A 14,905-nucleotide genomic window follows, 5' to 3' on the forward strand; every position below is an offset into this window, starting at 1 on the left:
CTGTCCTCAGGGGAGGTCTGTGAGGCGCAGACTTGCTTCCCGAGATTGGCTCTGCCCCCTGCTCTCCCGCCGGAGGAAAGGATGAGCCGATGAGCAGCTGGAGGCTCCAGAAAGCAGACTCGGCAGGGCCTGAAAGCCGGGGTCTGTAGCAGAGGCCTCAGCTTCCTCCTGCTGCCAACACTCCATGCAAACACCTTGCCAGGTGATGGGTGACAGCCCCAGGCATCAGCCTCCCTCTGCCCCGCCGACGGTGACGTTGGAGCCAGAGTAGTGACCACATTACCCCAGGCTCATGCTGGGCCTCAAGGCGTGGCTTGGCCTTTGAGCTACCCTCGGTAGCCAAAGAGGGTCAGGGTCAGAGCCAGAGATTTGCCTGCCTCCCTCCGTCACAGGGAGAAAGGACGCCCAGCCCGCAAAGAGGAGGAAGGTACTGGGGCAAAGTGCAAACCCTGGTGGCCTTCTCTTCTCTCCCCTATCTAGGAGAAGTAGTGGGAGCAAGCCCGGCCCAGCCACCATCCCCTCCACATGCACGTGGAGGAGTTCACAAGCTATGCCATCCACAAGCTGGAAGAGCCTGTTCGCTGCTCGCTGCTCACTGCTGCGGAGAAAGCTGTGAAGGAAAAACAGAAGTGGGAGGGGAACAGGGTGGGGGCTTGTGGGGCGAAGCGGGGAGGAAAGTGCGGCCTGGGCAGAGAGAAGCACTCTGAGCCCCTGTGGGGGCGCACAGGCCCCCGTTCTTACAACCTCAGGCTCCAGATGAGCCCTGGGGCTCAGCCTGGGGCCGAGCATGGCCAGCAGAGCACTTCTAACCCCTTCCCGAGCAGGAAGGGATGCCTGCAACCCCATAGTCCGGCAGCCCTGAGGTGGCCGGGCTGAAGCATGAAGCATCACCTATCTGGGGGGGCTGGGGTCTGGTGGGCTGGCAAGACAAGAGCCTAGTTTGATCTGAGTTGGGTTGAGGCCCTGTCTGTGCTGGAGGCTGGCGGGGGAGGGAGAGGGGGGAGTCGCCCCTCACTCCTCCCCTGGTCCTCTTCTGGTGGGTAACAACGCTCAGCTGTGTGGCTGTGTGTCTGGTGTAATCAGATTTGCTAAGCAGGCCTGTGCCATAATTCTATGGAAGCGCCTGACACACAGGGCAGTGCCCAGTGTCCCCGGGGAAGCAGAGTGGCCAACTTTGCCAGTGGTTGGTAATTAGCCACCGGGAGGAACAGGATATTTGCTAAATGGCCCACACAATTCAAGGCAAAACAGCCCTGGAAATTGTGGGGCTGGAGTTTCCGCTGCGGCCACAGAGCCGGGCTGTGGCTGGGCACAGGACAGGAACTAAGTGTATGTTCTGAGCTCCCTGGCGGAGCCCTGCCCCAGCCCTACCCTGCCCAGCCTTGCAGCCCAGCCCTCTGCTCAGCTTTTCAGAGCCTCGCCTCCTTGGTCCCAGGCTTTGCGCAAACCCTGGACGTCCATAGCAGTGTCCGTAGGCCCCAGGCTCCCTGGCACAGAGCAGACTGACCCTGGGCTCAGCTTCTGGCCAGGGCACAGGCTAAGGCTGGAAGCCTGCTGTGCTGAGTGACTTGGCCTCCTGTTTAATCCTTTGAAGTCAAATTACTGCTCAGTTTTAGAAAATGCAAATGAAGGGCTTATTAGCAAATCTTATTGAAGTAGCTCAAGCTTCAGAGACCAGCACACAGCAGCTGACAGGCGCAAAATTGGGGCTGTTAGGCAAAGGGCATTCTCCTGCGGAGCCAGAGGTAGAGCGGGGCCTTGAACTCACCGCAGCTGCACAGTGTGGGCGGTGGCTTCCTGCAGAGCAGAGTGGGCGTTGGCCAGCAGCAGGGCCCCTCCTGCCCCCCACTGCTGGGCACACGGGGAACGAGAGGGCAGAGCCACGGCCCCAGCTCCTGGCTCTGAGCTGCCGCTGGCCTGGACGAGGATCTCAAAGCCCTGCCAGCCGCAGCTTTGCAGGCGCCCCGCAGACAGGAACATTCTAGTGGGCTTTTTTGGCCAGCAGATATTTGAAGCCATGGCAGGCAGATCTTTGTCCCAGAGGGCTGGCTCCCAGATGCGCGTGGCTTTGGTCCATCTGTGAAAGACCGAAGGCACCGCCTGCGTTGCTCCGAGTCAGTATCCACGCACTCCCGGCTGACAAGGGCTCTGATGGAGGCCAGGCCCTCACCACTCCTGCAGGGAGGGTGGGTGCGGGGCAGCCCTGAGAGCGTCAGCATGGAGCAGGTGGACAGTCCAGGGCTTTCAGGAAGGTGACCCCAATCCGATTCAGGCCTCTGAGCTGAGTTGGTGGCCTCCCAGCAGTGGGAGTGGTGCCAGTTTGCGTGGCACAGCGTGACACCGACAGGCTGTGACCCTGAGGGCTTTCTGTTCCTCGGGGCTCAAGCTCAGTGGCCTCTGTGGTCAGCTCTCCAGGCCAGGGCTGCAGGTGGAAGGAGGTTGCCACCGCTTGTCTCCGCCTGTCTGCCTCACTCAGAGGAGCGGCCAGGCCCAGCTGTCCCTGGTAAAGTCCCTGCCCCAGTAGGCACATGCCTTGCCCAGACTCCTGCCTCAGCTCTGGGCTCTGCTGGTTAGCAGCCCTTGGGCGTGTCTGGGTGCTGTCCGTGGTGCTGACTTCCTGAGCTCTCTGGGGCTCTGAAGCCTCTTGTCAGTGACCCCAGACACTGTGGTCCAGCTGCTCCCAGAAATCCCAAACCAGAGGAGAAGGTCAGGGACCAGGTGGCAGGTGACAGGTACATGAGGAACATGGCCAGAGGCTGCTGAGCAGGGTCAGCCTAGGAGAGGCCCAAGGACTCATGGCCCAGGGCATCTTTCTGGGATGGAGTCACTGCCTGGTCTGGCTCGTGGTCTGTGCGTGGCGGGTGCTTATGTGTTCGTTTGTCGGCTTGTAGACAGTTACTCTGTGCACCAGCCACTGCTCAGGCTGTGGGCTTTGAGTCTGGGTTCACAAATGGCCCTTGTTTCTCCCCCCACAAAAGGAGGGAAATAATAGTTTCTGCCTCCCAGATTTCACATGCTGACCACCAAGGTTGGACGAGGGGCCACCCCTGTCATGTGGGCCCCAGCCGGTCCTGCGGGCATCGTGGGGGTCCCCACTGTGGCAGGTTTTCTCACCTCGCCCTTCTTGGGAAGTTCTGGGATTTGCAAACCTCCCAATAGAGTCTGGACACCCCACCCCCGCCCTCCACTACCACCTCGCACGGGCCGGTTGCGGGCAGGAGTCAGGGTTGTCTATCTAAACACATCAGGATTCGTTAGGTAGAAAAAGGCCCAGGGTAAAACAAATGACACCGTGCAGAGCAAGGGAAGACGGTGGGGAGAGGCAGTACCTGGCGGGCTTGGGGCTCTGGGCCACCCTCAGCCTGGGTCAGAGCACCTCCTGCAGCGGGCGGGCCAGCACCGCAGCGGGCGGGCCAGCACCGCAGCGGGCGCAGCGGGCGGGCTCGGGGCTCCGGGCCATCCTCAGCCTGGGTCAGAGCACCTCCTGCAGCGGGCGGGCCAGCACCGCAGCGGGCGGGCCAGCACCGCAGCGGGCGGGCTCGGGGCTCCCGTCCATCCTCAGCCTGGGTCAGAGCACCTCCTGCAGCGGGCGGGCCAGCACCGCAGCGGGCGGGCCAGCACCGCAGCAGGCGGGCTCGGGGCTCCCGTCCATCCTCAGCCTGGGTCAGAGCACCTCCTGCAGCAGGCAGCCCAGCACCACAGCGAGCGGGCAGGCTCCGGGCTCCGGTCCATCCTCAGCCTGGGTCAGAGCACCTCCTGCAGCGGGCTGGCCTGCACCGCAGCGGGCGGGCCTGCGCCTGCTGACAGGTATGTTGTGTGTATCTTCCCCTCCTGCCCTGTCCTAGCAAGATGGGGCCCAGCAAGCTCACACCCGCTGCACAGAAGCACAGGCCCTTTGTGATTATCTTACCCTTTCCCTCTGCCTCTCTCCTCCCCACAAAAGAACAAATGCAAGCAGGGCAGAGGCCCAGACCCAACCCAGCCCTTGCCTTGCCCCTGGTGACCACCTTGGGTTCTGTTGGTTTACACATGCTCAGTCTCAGGGCTCAGCACCTGTGGGGTCCTCGTGCAGAAATGAGAAAGCAGAGTCTGCTCAGGAAAAAGGGCTGGAGTTCTGTTTAGGACCAGCCCGACGTCACAGCTGCCCAAGAACTGGCTGGGGCTCCATCTCCCTGAGGTTCACGTCCCCACCACAACTCACAGACCCCTGCTCCCAGGTGCCCGGCCACCGCCCAGAGGCCCTGCTGGTGCTCAGGAGTGTCCAGTACCAGCTGGGAGGTGTGGCTGGCAGATGGGGGCGCGGGGAGCTGAGATGTCCTCGGGGTTTCTGGGTCCAGGCATGGATGCCATACGTGCTTGGTACACCCCACCAACCCAGCGTCCTAGAGCACTCATTCACTGGCCAACACCCAGCCAGCACTGCAGTGCCCTGGCCGCAGACAGGCACAGGAGAGACAGGTCACTGCAAGCCAAGGCCTCACCAGATGCCAACACCAATCCAGCCAGGTGACCTCCAGCCTTGCCCTGGGCTTAAATTCCTGCTGAGGCTGGGATTTGTCTTGGATGTTTCAACATTCACTGGTTGATACATTGATACGTCACATTTATAAAACCCAGGGTTAAAATTTGTAAGAGTGTCTCAATAGATACAGAAAATGCATCTGTCAAAATTCACCATCCTGCAACTGTAACCCCACCATACATAACAACTTAAAAACTTAAAAAGAAATTCATCATCCTTCATGATAAGAGTCAAACTGAGAACTCAGTAAACTGCACCCCCCACAGTAAAGAGGGACACACACCACCCCCAGCGTCACAGGAGCTTTTCTCCGGGATCAGGACTGGAGACCACTCTCCCCGCTGATCCAGCACAGCTAAGCAGCACTGTGTCAGGAGAAAGCGATAAAGAAGTGAAATTGTCTGTTTGCTGACAACATGATGTTATTATAGAAAACCCTCAAGATGGTACCGAAAAGCCATTAGAACTAATGAGCAAATTAAGCATTGCTACGGGACACAGAGAAGCAAAATATGCCACATTTCATACGCTACAGCATCACAAAAATGGATTGTGTCTACACACTAGCAATAAACTAGGAAAGAAACCAAAAGCAACTCTATTTACAATAGCAACAAGAAATTAAATTCTCCAGAATAAATTGAACCAAGGGGTTGAAAAATCTGCAAAATTATAAAACACTGATGAACAAAAATGAAAGGAAATACAGAAGGAAAGACACAGCTGCAGGGCATTCCCTACCAAAATCCAGTCACGGTTTGCATAGTCGTGAGAAGACCATCCTGAGACCCCAAATATGCAAAGTATTTTTTTTTTTTTGTCAGTCGTGGGGCTTGAACTCTGGGTTTGGGCACTGTCCTTGTGCTCTTCAGCTCAAGGTGAGTGCTCTACTGCTTGAGCCACAGTACCAGTTCCGGTTTTCTAGTGGTTTATTGGAGATAAGAGTCTCACGAACTTTCTTGCCAGGGCTGGCTTTGAACCACGAGCCTCAGATCTCAGCTTCCTAAGTAACTAGGATTACAGGCATCAGCCACCGGTGCCCGGCTATGCAAAGTATTCTTGTGTGCATGTGTGTGTGTGTGTGTGTGTGTGTGTGCGCGCGCACGCGCGCATGCACTGTGTCTTGTGTCATGTGTGTGCATGCATGGGTCTGCACACATGCATGTGTTTTGTGTGCATGCACGTGTGTGTGTGTGTGTGTGTGTGTGTGTGTTTGCACATGCTGTGGGCAGAACCAGGGGCCCTGTGCAGGCATATCCTCTCCCTCTGAGCTCCATCCTCAGCTTGGCAGTTTTTTTCCAAAACACACTGAAATTTGATGAGAGTTGTGTTATGGTCTTGTGCATCTTTTTAATGTTGCTTGATGGAACCCTGATGTCAACAATCCAGCTGGGTGTGGTAGCTCACCGCTGGAATGCCAGATTCACCGCAAGACGGTTGGTGGGAGGGCCACTGTCCCAGGCGGTCCCTGGGCAAAAATGCAAGATTCTTTCCAAACAATAGCTTAGGCAAGAATGGCTGTAGCTCAAGTGGTGAGCAGCTGCCTAGCAAGTACAGGGCCTTGAGTTCAAACTCCAGTACCACCAAAAAAATCCACATTTCTTAACTTTACCAGTGATCTTATCAGCGTGTTCCAAAATTCTAACTTTCACCTGAGAACTTGGGTCTTACTAGCCCGTGGTATCTTTCTTTCCTTTTCCTTCCTCCTCCTACCCTCCCCCGCTTCTCTCTCTTTTTGGAGACGTGGCTAACCTTGTGGCCCAGGGCCCTTCCTGTGTCTGCCCTTCTACGCTGTGTGGTCTTACCTGTGGGAGCAGAGCAGCATGGTGGCCGCCAGGGCAGGGGATGGGCAGCGATCAATGCTGGTTAGACAACAGGAGCTCTCGGTTCTGCCGGGGGCCAGGCTCTGGCGATCTCACAGCGCGTGTCATCGATGGCCACCTCATTCTGTGCACATTTGGGACAAGAGCAGATCTGAGGTGTTCTAACCCAAAAGGACCGTGTGAAGCGTGGGGTTTGTTCCTTAGCTTGACACTTGTCACCATTCATAACAGACATGCTCAGAACCCCGCATTGCAGGTGCAGAGATGGGAGGTATGAATCCCAGCACGGCCTTTCCTGGTGCCAACAGAGCTGTTGGATACGCTCCTCATCTGCTGGGGTCACACCCTCTACGGGACCATGCCCGCCGGACCCACCCACGCAGGGGCTGCAGGCTGGGCCTCTCCCCTGCAGGGTAGGAAGCATGGAGGGGTTGGGAGCTAGGAGGCCTGGGCCCCACCTGGGCTCCACGCTGGGCCCTGCTAGCCCCCATCGGGAGCTGTTTTTGCTACCTGTGCTGGGTGAGGTGTGTGGTGTGTTCAGTGTTTTGACATTTAGAACCTGTGTTGGGCACACTCGCGCTGTTCAGCTCTTCCCCGGCTGCAATGACTCCGGCATTGCGTTGTCTCCTGAGACCAGACCCGGCGCCGGTGAGCGGGCAGAGGACCTCTCACCGGGCAGGAGGTGGATTGCAATGGCAGGGGGCCACAGGCTCCAGACCCCCACTCTGGGGAAAAGACCCCCCTCCGCCCACGGGGCTGCCAGAGCTCTGCCCTCGGGGCTCTTCATCCTGTCTTTGGGAAGCTGAGACTTGAAGGTGAACTCAGGCCTCCTCCTCAGAGTCCTGCTGAGTGGGGTCTGGAGCTGCCCGAGGCAGGGGCCGGGGCTGGGGGCTTCAGGGTGCCTGGGCTGGCTCCCAGACCCAAGGGGCTAGAGGGATCGCCAAGTGATCGGACACCTGCTTGGTAATGGTGAGGCCAAACTCAAACCCCAGTACCACAAAAAGATGAAGACTTCAGGTCCGGCCACTCTGGAGGCCTATCTCAGACTCAGTTTCCCCAGAAGCAGAATGGATGTGGAAGTTGGAAGTGGTGGTGGGAGGGGCTGGCACTGCCCATGCCCTCGGCAGTGGGGAGGAAGAGGATCATGTGTTTCTCCAAGGACATGAACTCTCCGCCTGCAAGGGGGAGCCACAGCTTCAGCCTCCTTGGAGTGGCCTTGAACTTGGGGCTGGGGAGGTGGACATACCTGTCTGCCCCTGGGAACTCAGCCCAAAGCTTCAGGCCGCTGGGACCCCTGGGGTTTGTGCAACTCGGAGCCGGTGGGAGCGGCCGGGAGCTTGCCAGTGTAACCGAGGTCCCCCTCCTCTGGATGTGGGTGGATGGGGCGCCAGGGGGCTGGCCTGCAGCACAACCTGGACGGGGCCCTGGACAGGGCAGGTCCTCCCGGCCTCCCTGCCGCAGGCCCTGAGCCTGGCCATGACGACCAGCTGGGTGGGCACGTGCCTCGATCCCCCCCCATGGCTGCTGTTGCCTCCTGCAGATCAACACCTTCACGTCCTTCGTGTTCCCCATGGTGGTCATCTCCGTCCTCAACACTGTCATCGCCAACAAGCTGACCGTCATGGTGCGCCAGGCCGCCGAGCAGGGCCGAGTGTGTGCCGCAGGGGCCCAGCCCAGCACCTTCAGCATGAGCATGGAGCCCGGCAGGATCCAGGCCCTGAGGCACGGCGTCCGGGTCTTGAGTACGTAACCTGGGGTCAGAGGTCAGCAAGGGTGGCCAGTGCTGCTGGAGCAAGGCACTGGAGTGCCGGGGGCCCAGAGGCCCCGCTCCACTCCGCTCCCCCTCCCCACATCCCTCAGTCACCAGGTCACTCCGTGGGATGCTGGGCACCAGGGTCAGCAGAGGGGGTCAGCGGAGGGGTCAGCGGAGGGGTCAGCCCTGGCACAGGCAGCCGAGCACTGCTGAGCTCACACAGCGCGGTAGTGTTCAGAGGCAAATGCGAGGGAGGAGAAGGTGAAGCGGAGCCGCTGGACGGGCGGCTGGGGGCGGCTCAGAGTGGATGTCCACGCCTCAGGACCAGGAGCCGGTCTTGGCAACAGAGCCCCGGGCAGGAGGCATTTGTGCAAATCCCCAGCAGTCAGAGGTCAGAGGAAGTCCCTGGAAGTCCAGAGGCCTCTCCTGGCTCTGTGCAGTGACTTGGGGAGCGTGCCAAGACCACAGCCAGGGCTCCTCTTCCTGACGCTGCTGTGGTCCATGCTGCCTGGCCTCCCTCGGGTGCATCCCACACCCCTGGGCTCTGGGGCTCTCTACTTAATGGGACCCCTAAAACTTGGGGAATTTTTAAATTATGCTTTTAAAATACATAGCATAAGCCGGGTGCTGGTGGCTCACGCCTGTCATCCTAGCTACTCAGGAGGTTGAGAGCTGAGGATCACAATTCAAAGCCAGCCCAGGCAGGCAAGTCTGTGGGACTCTTATCTCCAATGAACCACCAACAAACCAGAAGTGGTACCATGGCTCACTTGAGCTGAAGAGCTCAGGGACAGTGCCCAGGCCAAGTTCAAGCCCCATGACCAACCCCCCCCCCAAAAGCATGAAATGGACCATCTCCAGATCTCTTCTGCTTCCCCAGCTAAAATTCTGTCCCTGCAAAACACCAGCTCCACAGCCCCCCACCCAGCCCCCTACCCAGCCCCCCACCCAGCCCCCACCCAGCCCCCCAAACAGCCCCCACCACAGCCCCCCACCCAGCCCCCACCCAGCCTCCCACCCAGCCCCTACCCAGCCCCCCACCCAGCCCCCACCACAGCCCCCCACTCAGCCCCCACCCAGCCCCCACCACAGCCCCCACCCAGCCCCCACCACAGCCCCCACCACAGCCCCCACCATAGCTCCCCACCCAGCCCCCTACCACAGCCCCCACCACAGCCCCCACCACAGCCCCCACCACAGCCCCCCACCACAGCCCCCCACCCAGCCCCCACCACAGCCCCCACCCAGCCCCCACCCAGCCCCCCACCACAGCCCCCCACCCAGCCCCCACCACAGCCCCCCACCCAGCCCCCACCACAGCCCCCCAAACAGCCCCCACCACAGCCCCCACCCAGCCCCCACCACAGCCCCCCACCACAGCCCCCACCACAGCCCCCCACCACAGCCCCCACCCAGCCCCCACCACAGCCCCCCACCACAGCCCCCACCACAGCCCCCCACCACAGCCCCCACCACAGCCCACCACCCAGCCCCCACCACAGCCCACCACCCAGCCCCCACCATAGCCCACCACCCAGCCCCCACCCAGCCCCCCACCACAGCCCCCACCACAGCCCACCACCCAGCCCCCACCATAGCCCACCACCCAGCCCCCACCACAGCCCACCACCCAGCCCCCACCCAGCCCCCCACCACAGCCCCCACCACAGCCCACCACCCAGCCCCCACCACAGCCCACCACCCAGCCCCCACCCAGCCCCCCACCACAGCCCCCACCACAGCCCCCCACCCAGCCCCCACCACAGCCCCCCACCCAGCCCCCAACCAGCCCCCACCCAGCCCCCACCCAGCCCCCACCCAGCCCCCACCACAGCCCCCCACCCAGCCCCCACCCAGCCCCCCACCCAGCCCCCACCACAGCCCCCCAAACAGCCCCCACCACAGCCCCCACCCAGCCCCCACCACAGCCCCCCACCACAGCCCCCACCACAGCCCCCCACCACAGCCCCCACCACAGCCCACCACCCAGCCCCCCACCACAGCCCACCACCCAGCCCCCACCCAGCCCCCCACCCAGCCCCCACCCAGCCCCCACCCAGCCCCCACCCAGCCCCCCACCCAGCCCCCACCCAGCCCCCACCACAGCCCCCACCACAGCCCCCACCCAGCCCCCCACCCAGCCCCCACCCAGCCCCCACCCAGCCCCCCACCACAGCCCCCCACCCAGCCCCCACCACAGCCCCCCACCCAGCCCCCCACCCAGCCCCCACCACAGCCCCCACCACAACCCCCCACCACAGCCCCCCACCACAGCCCCCTACCCAGCCCCCACCACAGCCCCCCACCCAGCCCCCCACCCAGCCCCCCACCACAGCCCCCACCACAGCCCCCCACCCAGCCCCCACCACAGCCCCCACCCAGCCCCCCACCCAGCCCCCACCCAGCCCCCACCACAGCCCCCCACCACAGCCCACCACCCAGCCCCCACCACAGCCCTCACCACAGCCCCCCACCACAGCCCCCACCACAGCCCCCACCCAGCCCCCACCACAGCCCCCACCCAGCCCCCCACCCAGCCCCCACCACAGCCCCCACCCAGCCCCCACCACAGCCCCCACCCAGCCCCCACCCAGCCCCCCACCACAGCCCCCACCCAGCCCCCACCACAGCCCCCACCCAGCCCCCCACCACAGCCCCCACCCAGCCCCCACCACAGCCCCCACCCAGCCCCCACCACAGCCCCCACCCAGCCCCCCACCACAGCCCCCACCCAGCCCCCACCCAGCCCCCACCCAGCCCCCACCCAGCCCCCACCACAGCCCCCACCCAGCCCCCACCACAGCCCCCCACCACAGCCCCCACCACAGCCCCCACCCAGCCCCCCACCACAGCCCCCACCCAGCCCCCACCCAGCCCCCACCCAGCCCTCACCCAGCCCCCACCCAGCCCCCACCACAGCCCCCACCCAGCCCCCCACCCAGCCCCCACCCACAGCCCCCACCCAGCCCCCCACCACAGCCCCCACCCAGCCCCCACCACAGCCCCCACCACAGCCCCCACCCAGCCCCCACCCAGCCCCCCCTGCTCAGCTCTTGTCCCTGTGAATCTGACTCTGGTAGGGACCCGAATAAATGGAAGCATGCAGGATTTGTCTTGTGTGTGTGTGTGTGTGTGTGTGTGTGTGTGTGTGAGAGAGAGAGAGAGAGAGAGGGAGCGGGAGCGCACTGATCCTGAGGCTTGAACTCGGCCTGGGCGCTGTCCTGAAGCGTGTGTGCTCCAGGCGAGCGCTCTACCGCGTGAGCCACACGCCACTTTGGTTTTCTGGTGGTTTATTGGAGATAAGAGTCTCACTGACTTTCCTGCCCGGGCTGGCTTTGAACCGTGACTCTCAGATTTCAGCCTCCTGAGTCGCTGGGATGACAGGCGTGGCTCACTGGCAGGCAACTTCACATCACTTTTTGAGTTTTTGTGTCTTTCACTAGTGTCAGCTAGCTGTATGGGTGGGCTCTGCCGGAGGTACCATGCTGAGATTCACGGCCCTCCTTTTCCCTCGCTCCCCCCCAAGCCAGCCCCAGCCAGCTCTGTTCCCCGCGCACTCAGCTTCGTGTAAAGCATTGTCACTGCGCTCACCCTCCTGCCCTCCCTCCACGTCCCTCTTCCCACGCCCCCCACGCCCGTGCCCTGTCCTAGACGGCGCCTGCTCTCCGTTCCTGTCGTCCGTTCTTCAGCGGGTGCTCATTGTTCTGTTTTCACGGTGACGCTGCACACGTTTTCACCATACTGACCCGTGTGGCCCTCGCTATCCGCCCCCAACAGCAGCTTTCGGGGCTTCGTTTTGTCATCTTCATTGACAGGGCTGTGCATTTCAGCGTTGCTCACCCTCTAGTGCTCCCTCCCCTCCCCCGCCACCCCTCAAGTGGTCTCTTATCACAAGCATTCTGTATGCACGCACGCGTGCGCGTGTGTACGTATACGCGCACGATCTTGCACATGCTTGCTTATCTTTTAGGTCTAGCGGCCACCTGTGAGAAGATGCATATGGCCTTTGTCCTCTGAACCTGAACTAGTTTTGTTCCCGTGGTTTCTAGTTCTGTCCACTTCTCTGGGAACAACATGGTGTCATTCCTCCACGGGGCTGAAGAGCGCTCCCCTGTGTACAGCGACGACCTTCGCTTCTTCACTGGCCAGTTGCAGGGCCATCTGGCCGGTTTCTAGAGCTTGGCGATCGTGAAGAGTCGGGCTGCTTCTCTACCTAGGCTCCGTTCCTTCAGTACCTGTTGGAGCCATCATGTGGTGCCCTGTTTTTAGCTTTCACGCTAGCTTACATTCCCACCTCCAGCTCATGAGACCCCTCCCTGTGCACTCCAGCACTTCCTGTCTGTGTTGATGGCCGTTCCGCTCAGTGAGAGGTGCCTCACAGCTGTCTTGGCTTCTATCTCCCTTGTGGCCAGGATGACGAGCACTTCTTGATGTAGTTCTTTGTGGATCTCTTCATTGGTACTTCAAGAATGGTCTGTTTCATTCACTCATCCACTTGCTAATTGGATTGTTGGTTCTCTGGGAGCTCAGTTTTTGAGCTCCCTGTATATTCTGGTTGTGAATCCCTTGTCAGCTGTGCTGTTGGCAAAGATTTTTCCCTCGTTCTGTAGGCTGTCTCTTCAATCTAGTGACTGTTTTCCTTGCTGCGCAGGAGCTTCTTGGTTTGATGCGATCCCATTTGTCAATCCTTGCTCTTATTTTCCGAGCCATTAGAGTTCCTGCCTGTGCAATACGTTCTAGTGTTTTCTCTGCTCTTTCCCACAGTGATTTTTAAGTTTCAGGTCTTACATTAAATCCTCAATCCACTTTGAATTGGTATTGACACAGGATGAGAGGCAAAGGTATGGGTTCATATCCTGTTTTCCCAGCACCATTTATTGAAACTGTCTTGTCAAAAATCCTTTGTCAACCTGGCACGGGTGGCTCACACCTGTCATCCCAGCTACTCAGGAGGCTGAGATCAGAGGATCGCGGTTTGAAGCCAGCCCGGGCAGAAAAGTCCGTGAGACTCTTACCTCCTATCAACCACTGGAAAACTGACTCAAAGTGGTAGAGCCCCAGCCTTGAGCAAAAGAGCTCAGGGTCAGCGCCCAGGCCCTGAGTTCAAGCCCCATGACCAATAAAAACAAAGCAGAAATCCTTTGTCAAACATCAGATGGCTGTCAGCAGTGTCTTGATAATCACCATATCATGGCTGGCAAGATTTCTCCCCCTTTCTGTGGGCTGCTCTTCCACTCCGATGATGGCTCCAGAAGTTTCTTTTGTTTTCATGTTGTCCCATTTGTTTACTTTTTCCTCTTGTGATCCGTGCTTTGCAGCCACGCTCACGACATCACTACCCACACGGCGTTTGGAAGTCCTTGCATTGTTGCTGCTGTGTGGGGCCTCTCTGAGGACCTGAGTTTTAGGACAGATGTTTTTCTTTCTGCAGCAAACATCACTGCCAACAAATGGATATCGACAGGGTCGCACTGGACGTATGGACAGCTCTATCCATTCACTTACGGATAAGTTTGAGGACAGCTTTGTCCATGCATTTAATGCAATAATATCTCTCTCTTTTTTTTTTTTTTTTTTGTCGGTTATGGGCTTGAACTCTGGGCCTGGGTACTGTCCCTCAGCTCTTCAGCTCAAGGCTAACGCTCTACCACTAGAGCCACAGAGCCACTTCTGGTTTTCTGGTGGTTTATTGGAGATAAGAGTTTCATGGCTTTTCCTGCCTGGGCTGGCTTTGAACCGCGCTCCTCAGATCTCAGCCTCCTGAGTAACTAGGATTACAGGTGTGAGCCACCAGCACCTGGCTTGCAATAATATCTTAATAGCATTTCTTCCCATCTACAAAGTCAAGGTGTCCCCATGAGACCATCTCTCTCTCTTTCTCTCCTTCCCTCTCTCTCTCCCTCTCTCCCTCTCTCTCTCTCTCTCTCAGGGGCCGTGGTCATTGCCTTTGTGGTCTGCTGGCTGCCCTACCACGTGCGGCGCCTCATGTTCTGTTACGTCTCCGATGAGCAGTGGACCCCGTGAGTACTGGGACGCTGGGGACCCCGTGCAGGCAGGGGTGAGGGGTGCTGAGCCCCTGGCCTGGGTGAGGCCGCTGGACAGAGAAGACGGCGGAGGGACCGGCAGGTCCAACCTTTGCAGGAACAGGTCTGGCCGGCCAGGAAGCAGAGCTGGGCTTGTCACCAGACGCCCCGTGGAGAAGCACCCCAGGCAGCCACTGGGACCCCAGCACCCTGCAGTCCCCCAGGCCCCATGGCCGAGCTCTGAGCACCTCTCTCCCTCTCCCTCAGCTTCCTCTACGACTTCTACCATTACTTCTACATGCTGACCAACGCGCTTTTCTACGTCAGCTCCACCATCAACCCCATCCTATACAACCTCGTCTCCGCCAACTTCCGCCAGGTCTTCTTGTCCACACTGACCTGCCTCTGCCCCGTGTGGCGACGCAGGAGGAAGAGGCCGGCGCTCTCCAGGAAGCCCAACAGCGTGTCCAGCAACCACGCTTTCTCCAGCAGCGCCACCCGGGAGACGCTGTACTAGGCCAGGCAGCCGCCCCATGCCAGCCACATGTGATGGGGCACTGGTCCTTGGCCGTGCAAACCAGGCCTGCGGCCGCTCACCCATTCCTTTTCCATCTCCCTCCTCCCCATCTCCTCCCCTCCCTCCTCCCTCACCACCCCCACTTTAAAGCCAGAGCAGAGATGGCTCCTTTCACTGATCAAAAGCTAATTGCGAGAAGGCCGTTTCCTTTGTTCGCAGACTAATGGATTTTAGAGAAAGGGAAGGAGGGTGACCTGGGGCTGGGCC

General features: G+C 60.2%; 1 protein-coding gene across 1 annotated transcript; it reads left to right on the top strand.

Moving 5' to 3' along the window:
* The first annotated feature begins 525 nt into the window (after positions 1-525).
* Ntsr1 (neurotensin receptor 1) lies at positions 526-14,638 on the top strand. Its single transcript, XM_042699552.1, has 4 exons — positions 526-645; positions 7,886-8,087; positions 14,028-14,118; positions 14,389-14,638. The coding sequence occupies exons 1-4, from the start codon at positions 526-528 to the stop codon at positions 14,636-14,638; spliced, it is 663 nt and encodes a 220-aa protein (XP_042555486.1).
* The last annotated feature ends 267 nt before the right edge of the window (positions 14,639-14,905 follow it).

The sequence above is a fragment of the Dipodomys spectabilis genome, unplaced genomic scaffold (genome assembly GCF_019054845.1).
Source record: "Dipodomys spectabilis isolate Male_0828 unplaced genomic scaffold, ASM1905484v1 ptg000257l, whole genome shotgun sequence".
NCBI classification, from domain to species: Eukaryota; Metazoa; Chordata; class Mammalia; order Rodentia; family Heteromyidae; genus Dipodomys; species Dipodomys spectabilis.

Coding starts and splice junctions, on each gene's coding strand:
- Ntsr1 (XM_042699552.1), top strand. CDS start 526: ATGCACGTGGAGGAGTTCACAAGCTATGCCATCCACAAGCTGGAAGAG. Junction 646..7,885: donor AGAAGTGGGAGGGGAACAGG/GTGGGGGCTTGT, acceptor TGCCTCCTGCAG/ATCAACACCTTCACGTCCTT. Junction 8,088..14,027: donor GCACGGCGTCCGGGTCTTGA/GTACGTAACCTG, acceptor TCTCTCTCTCAG/GGGCCGTGGTCATTGCCTTT.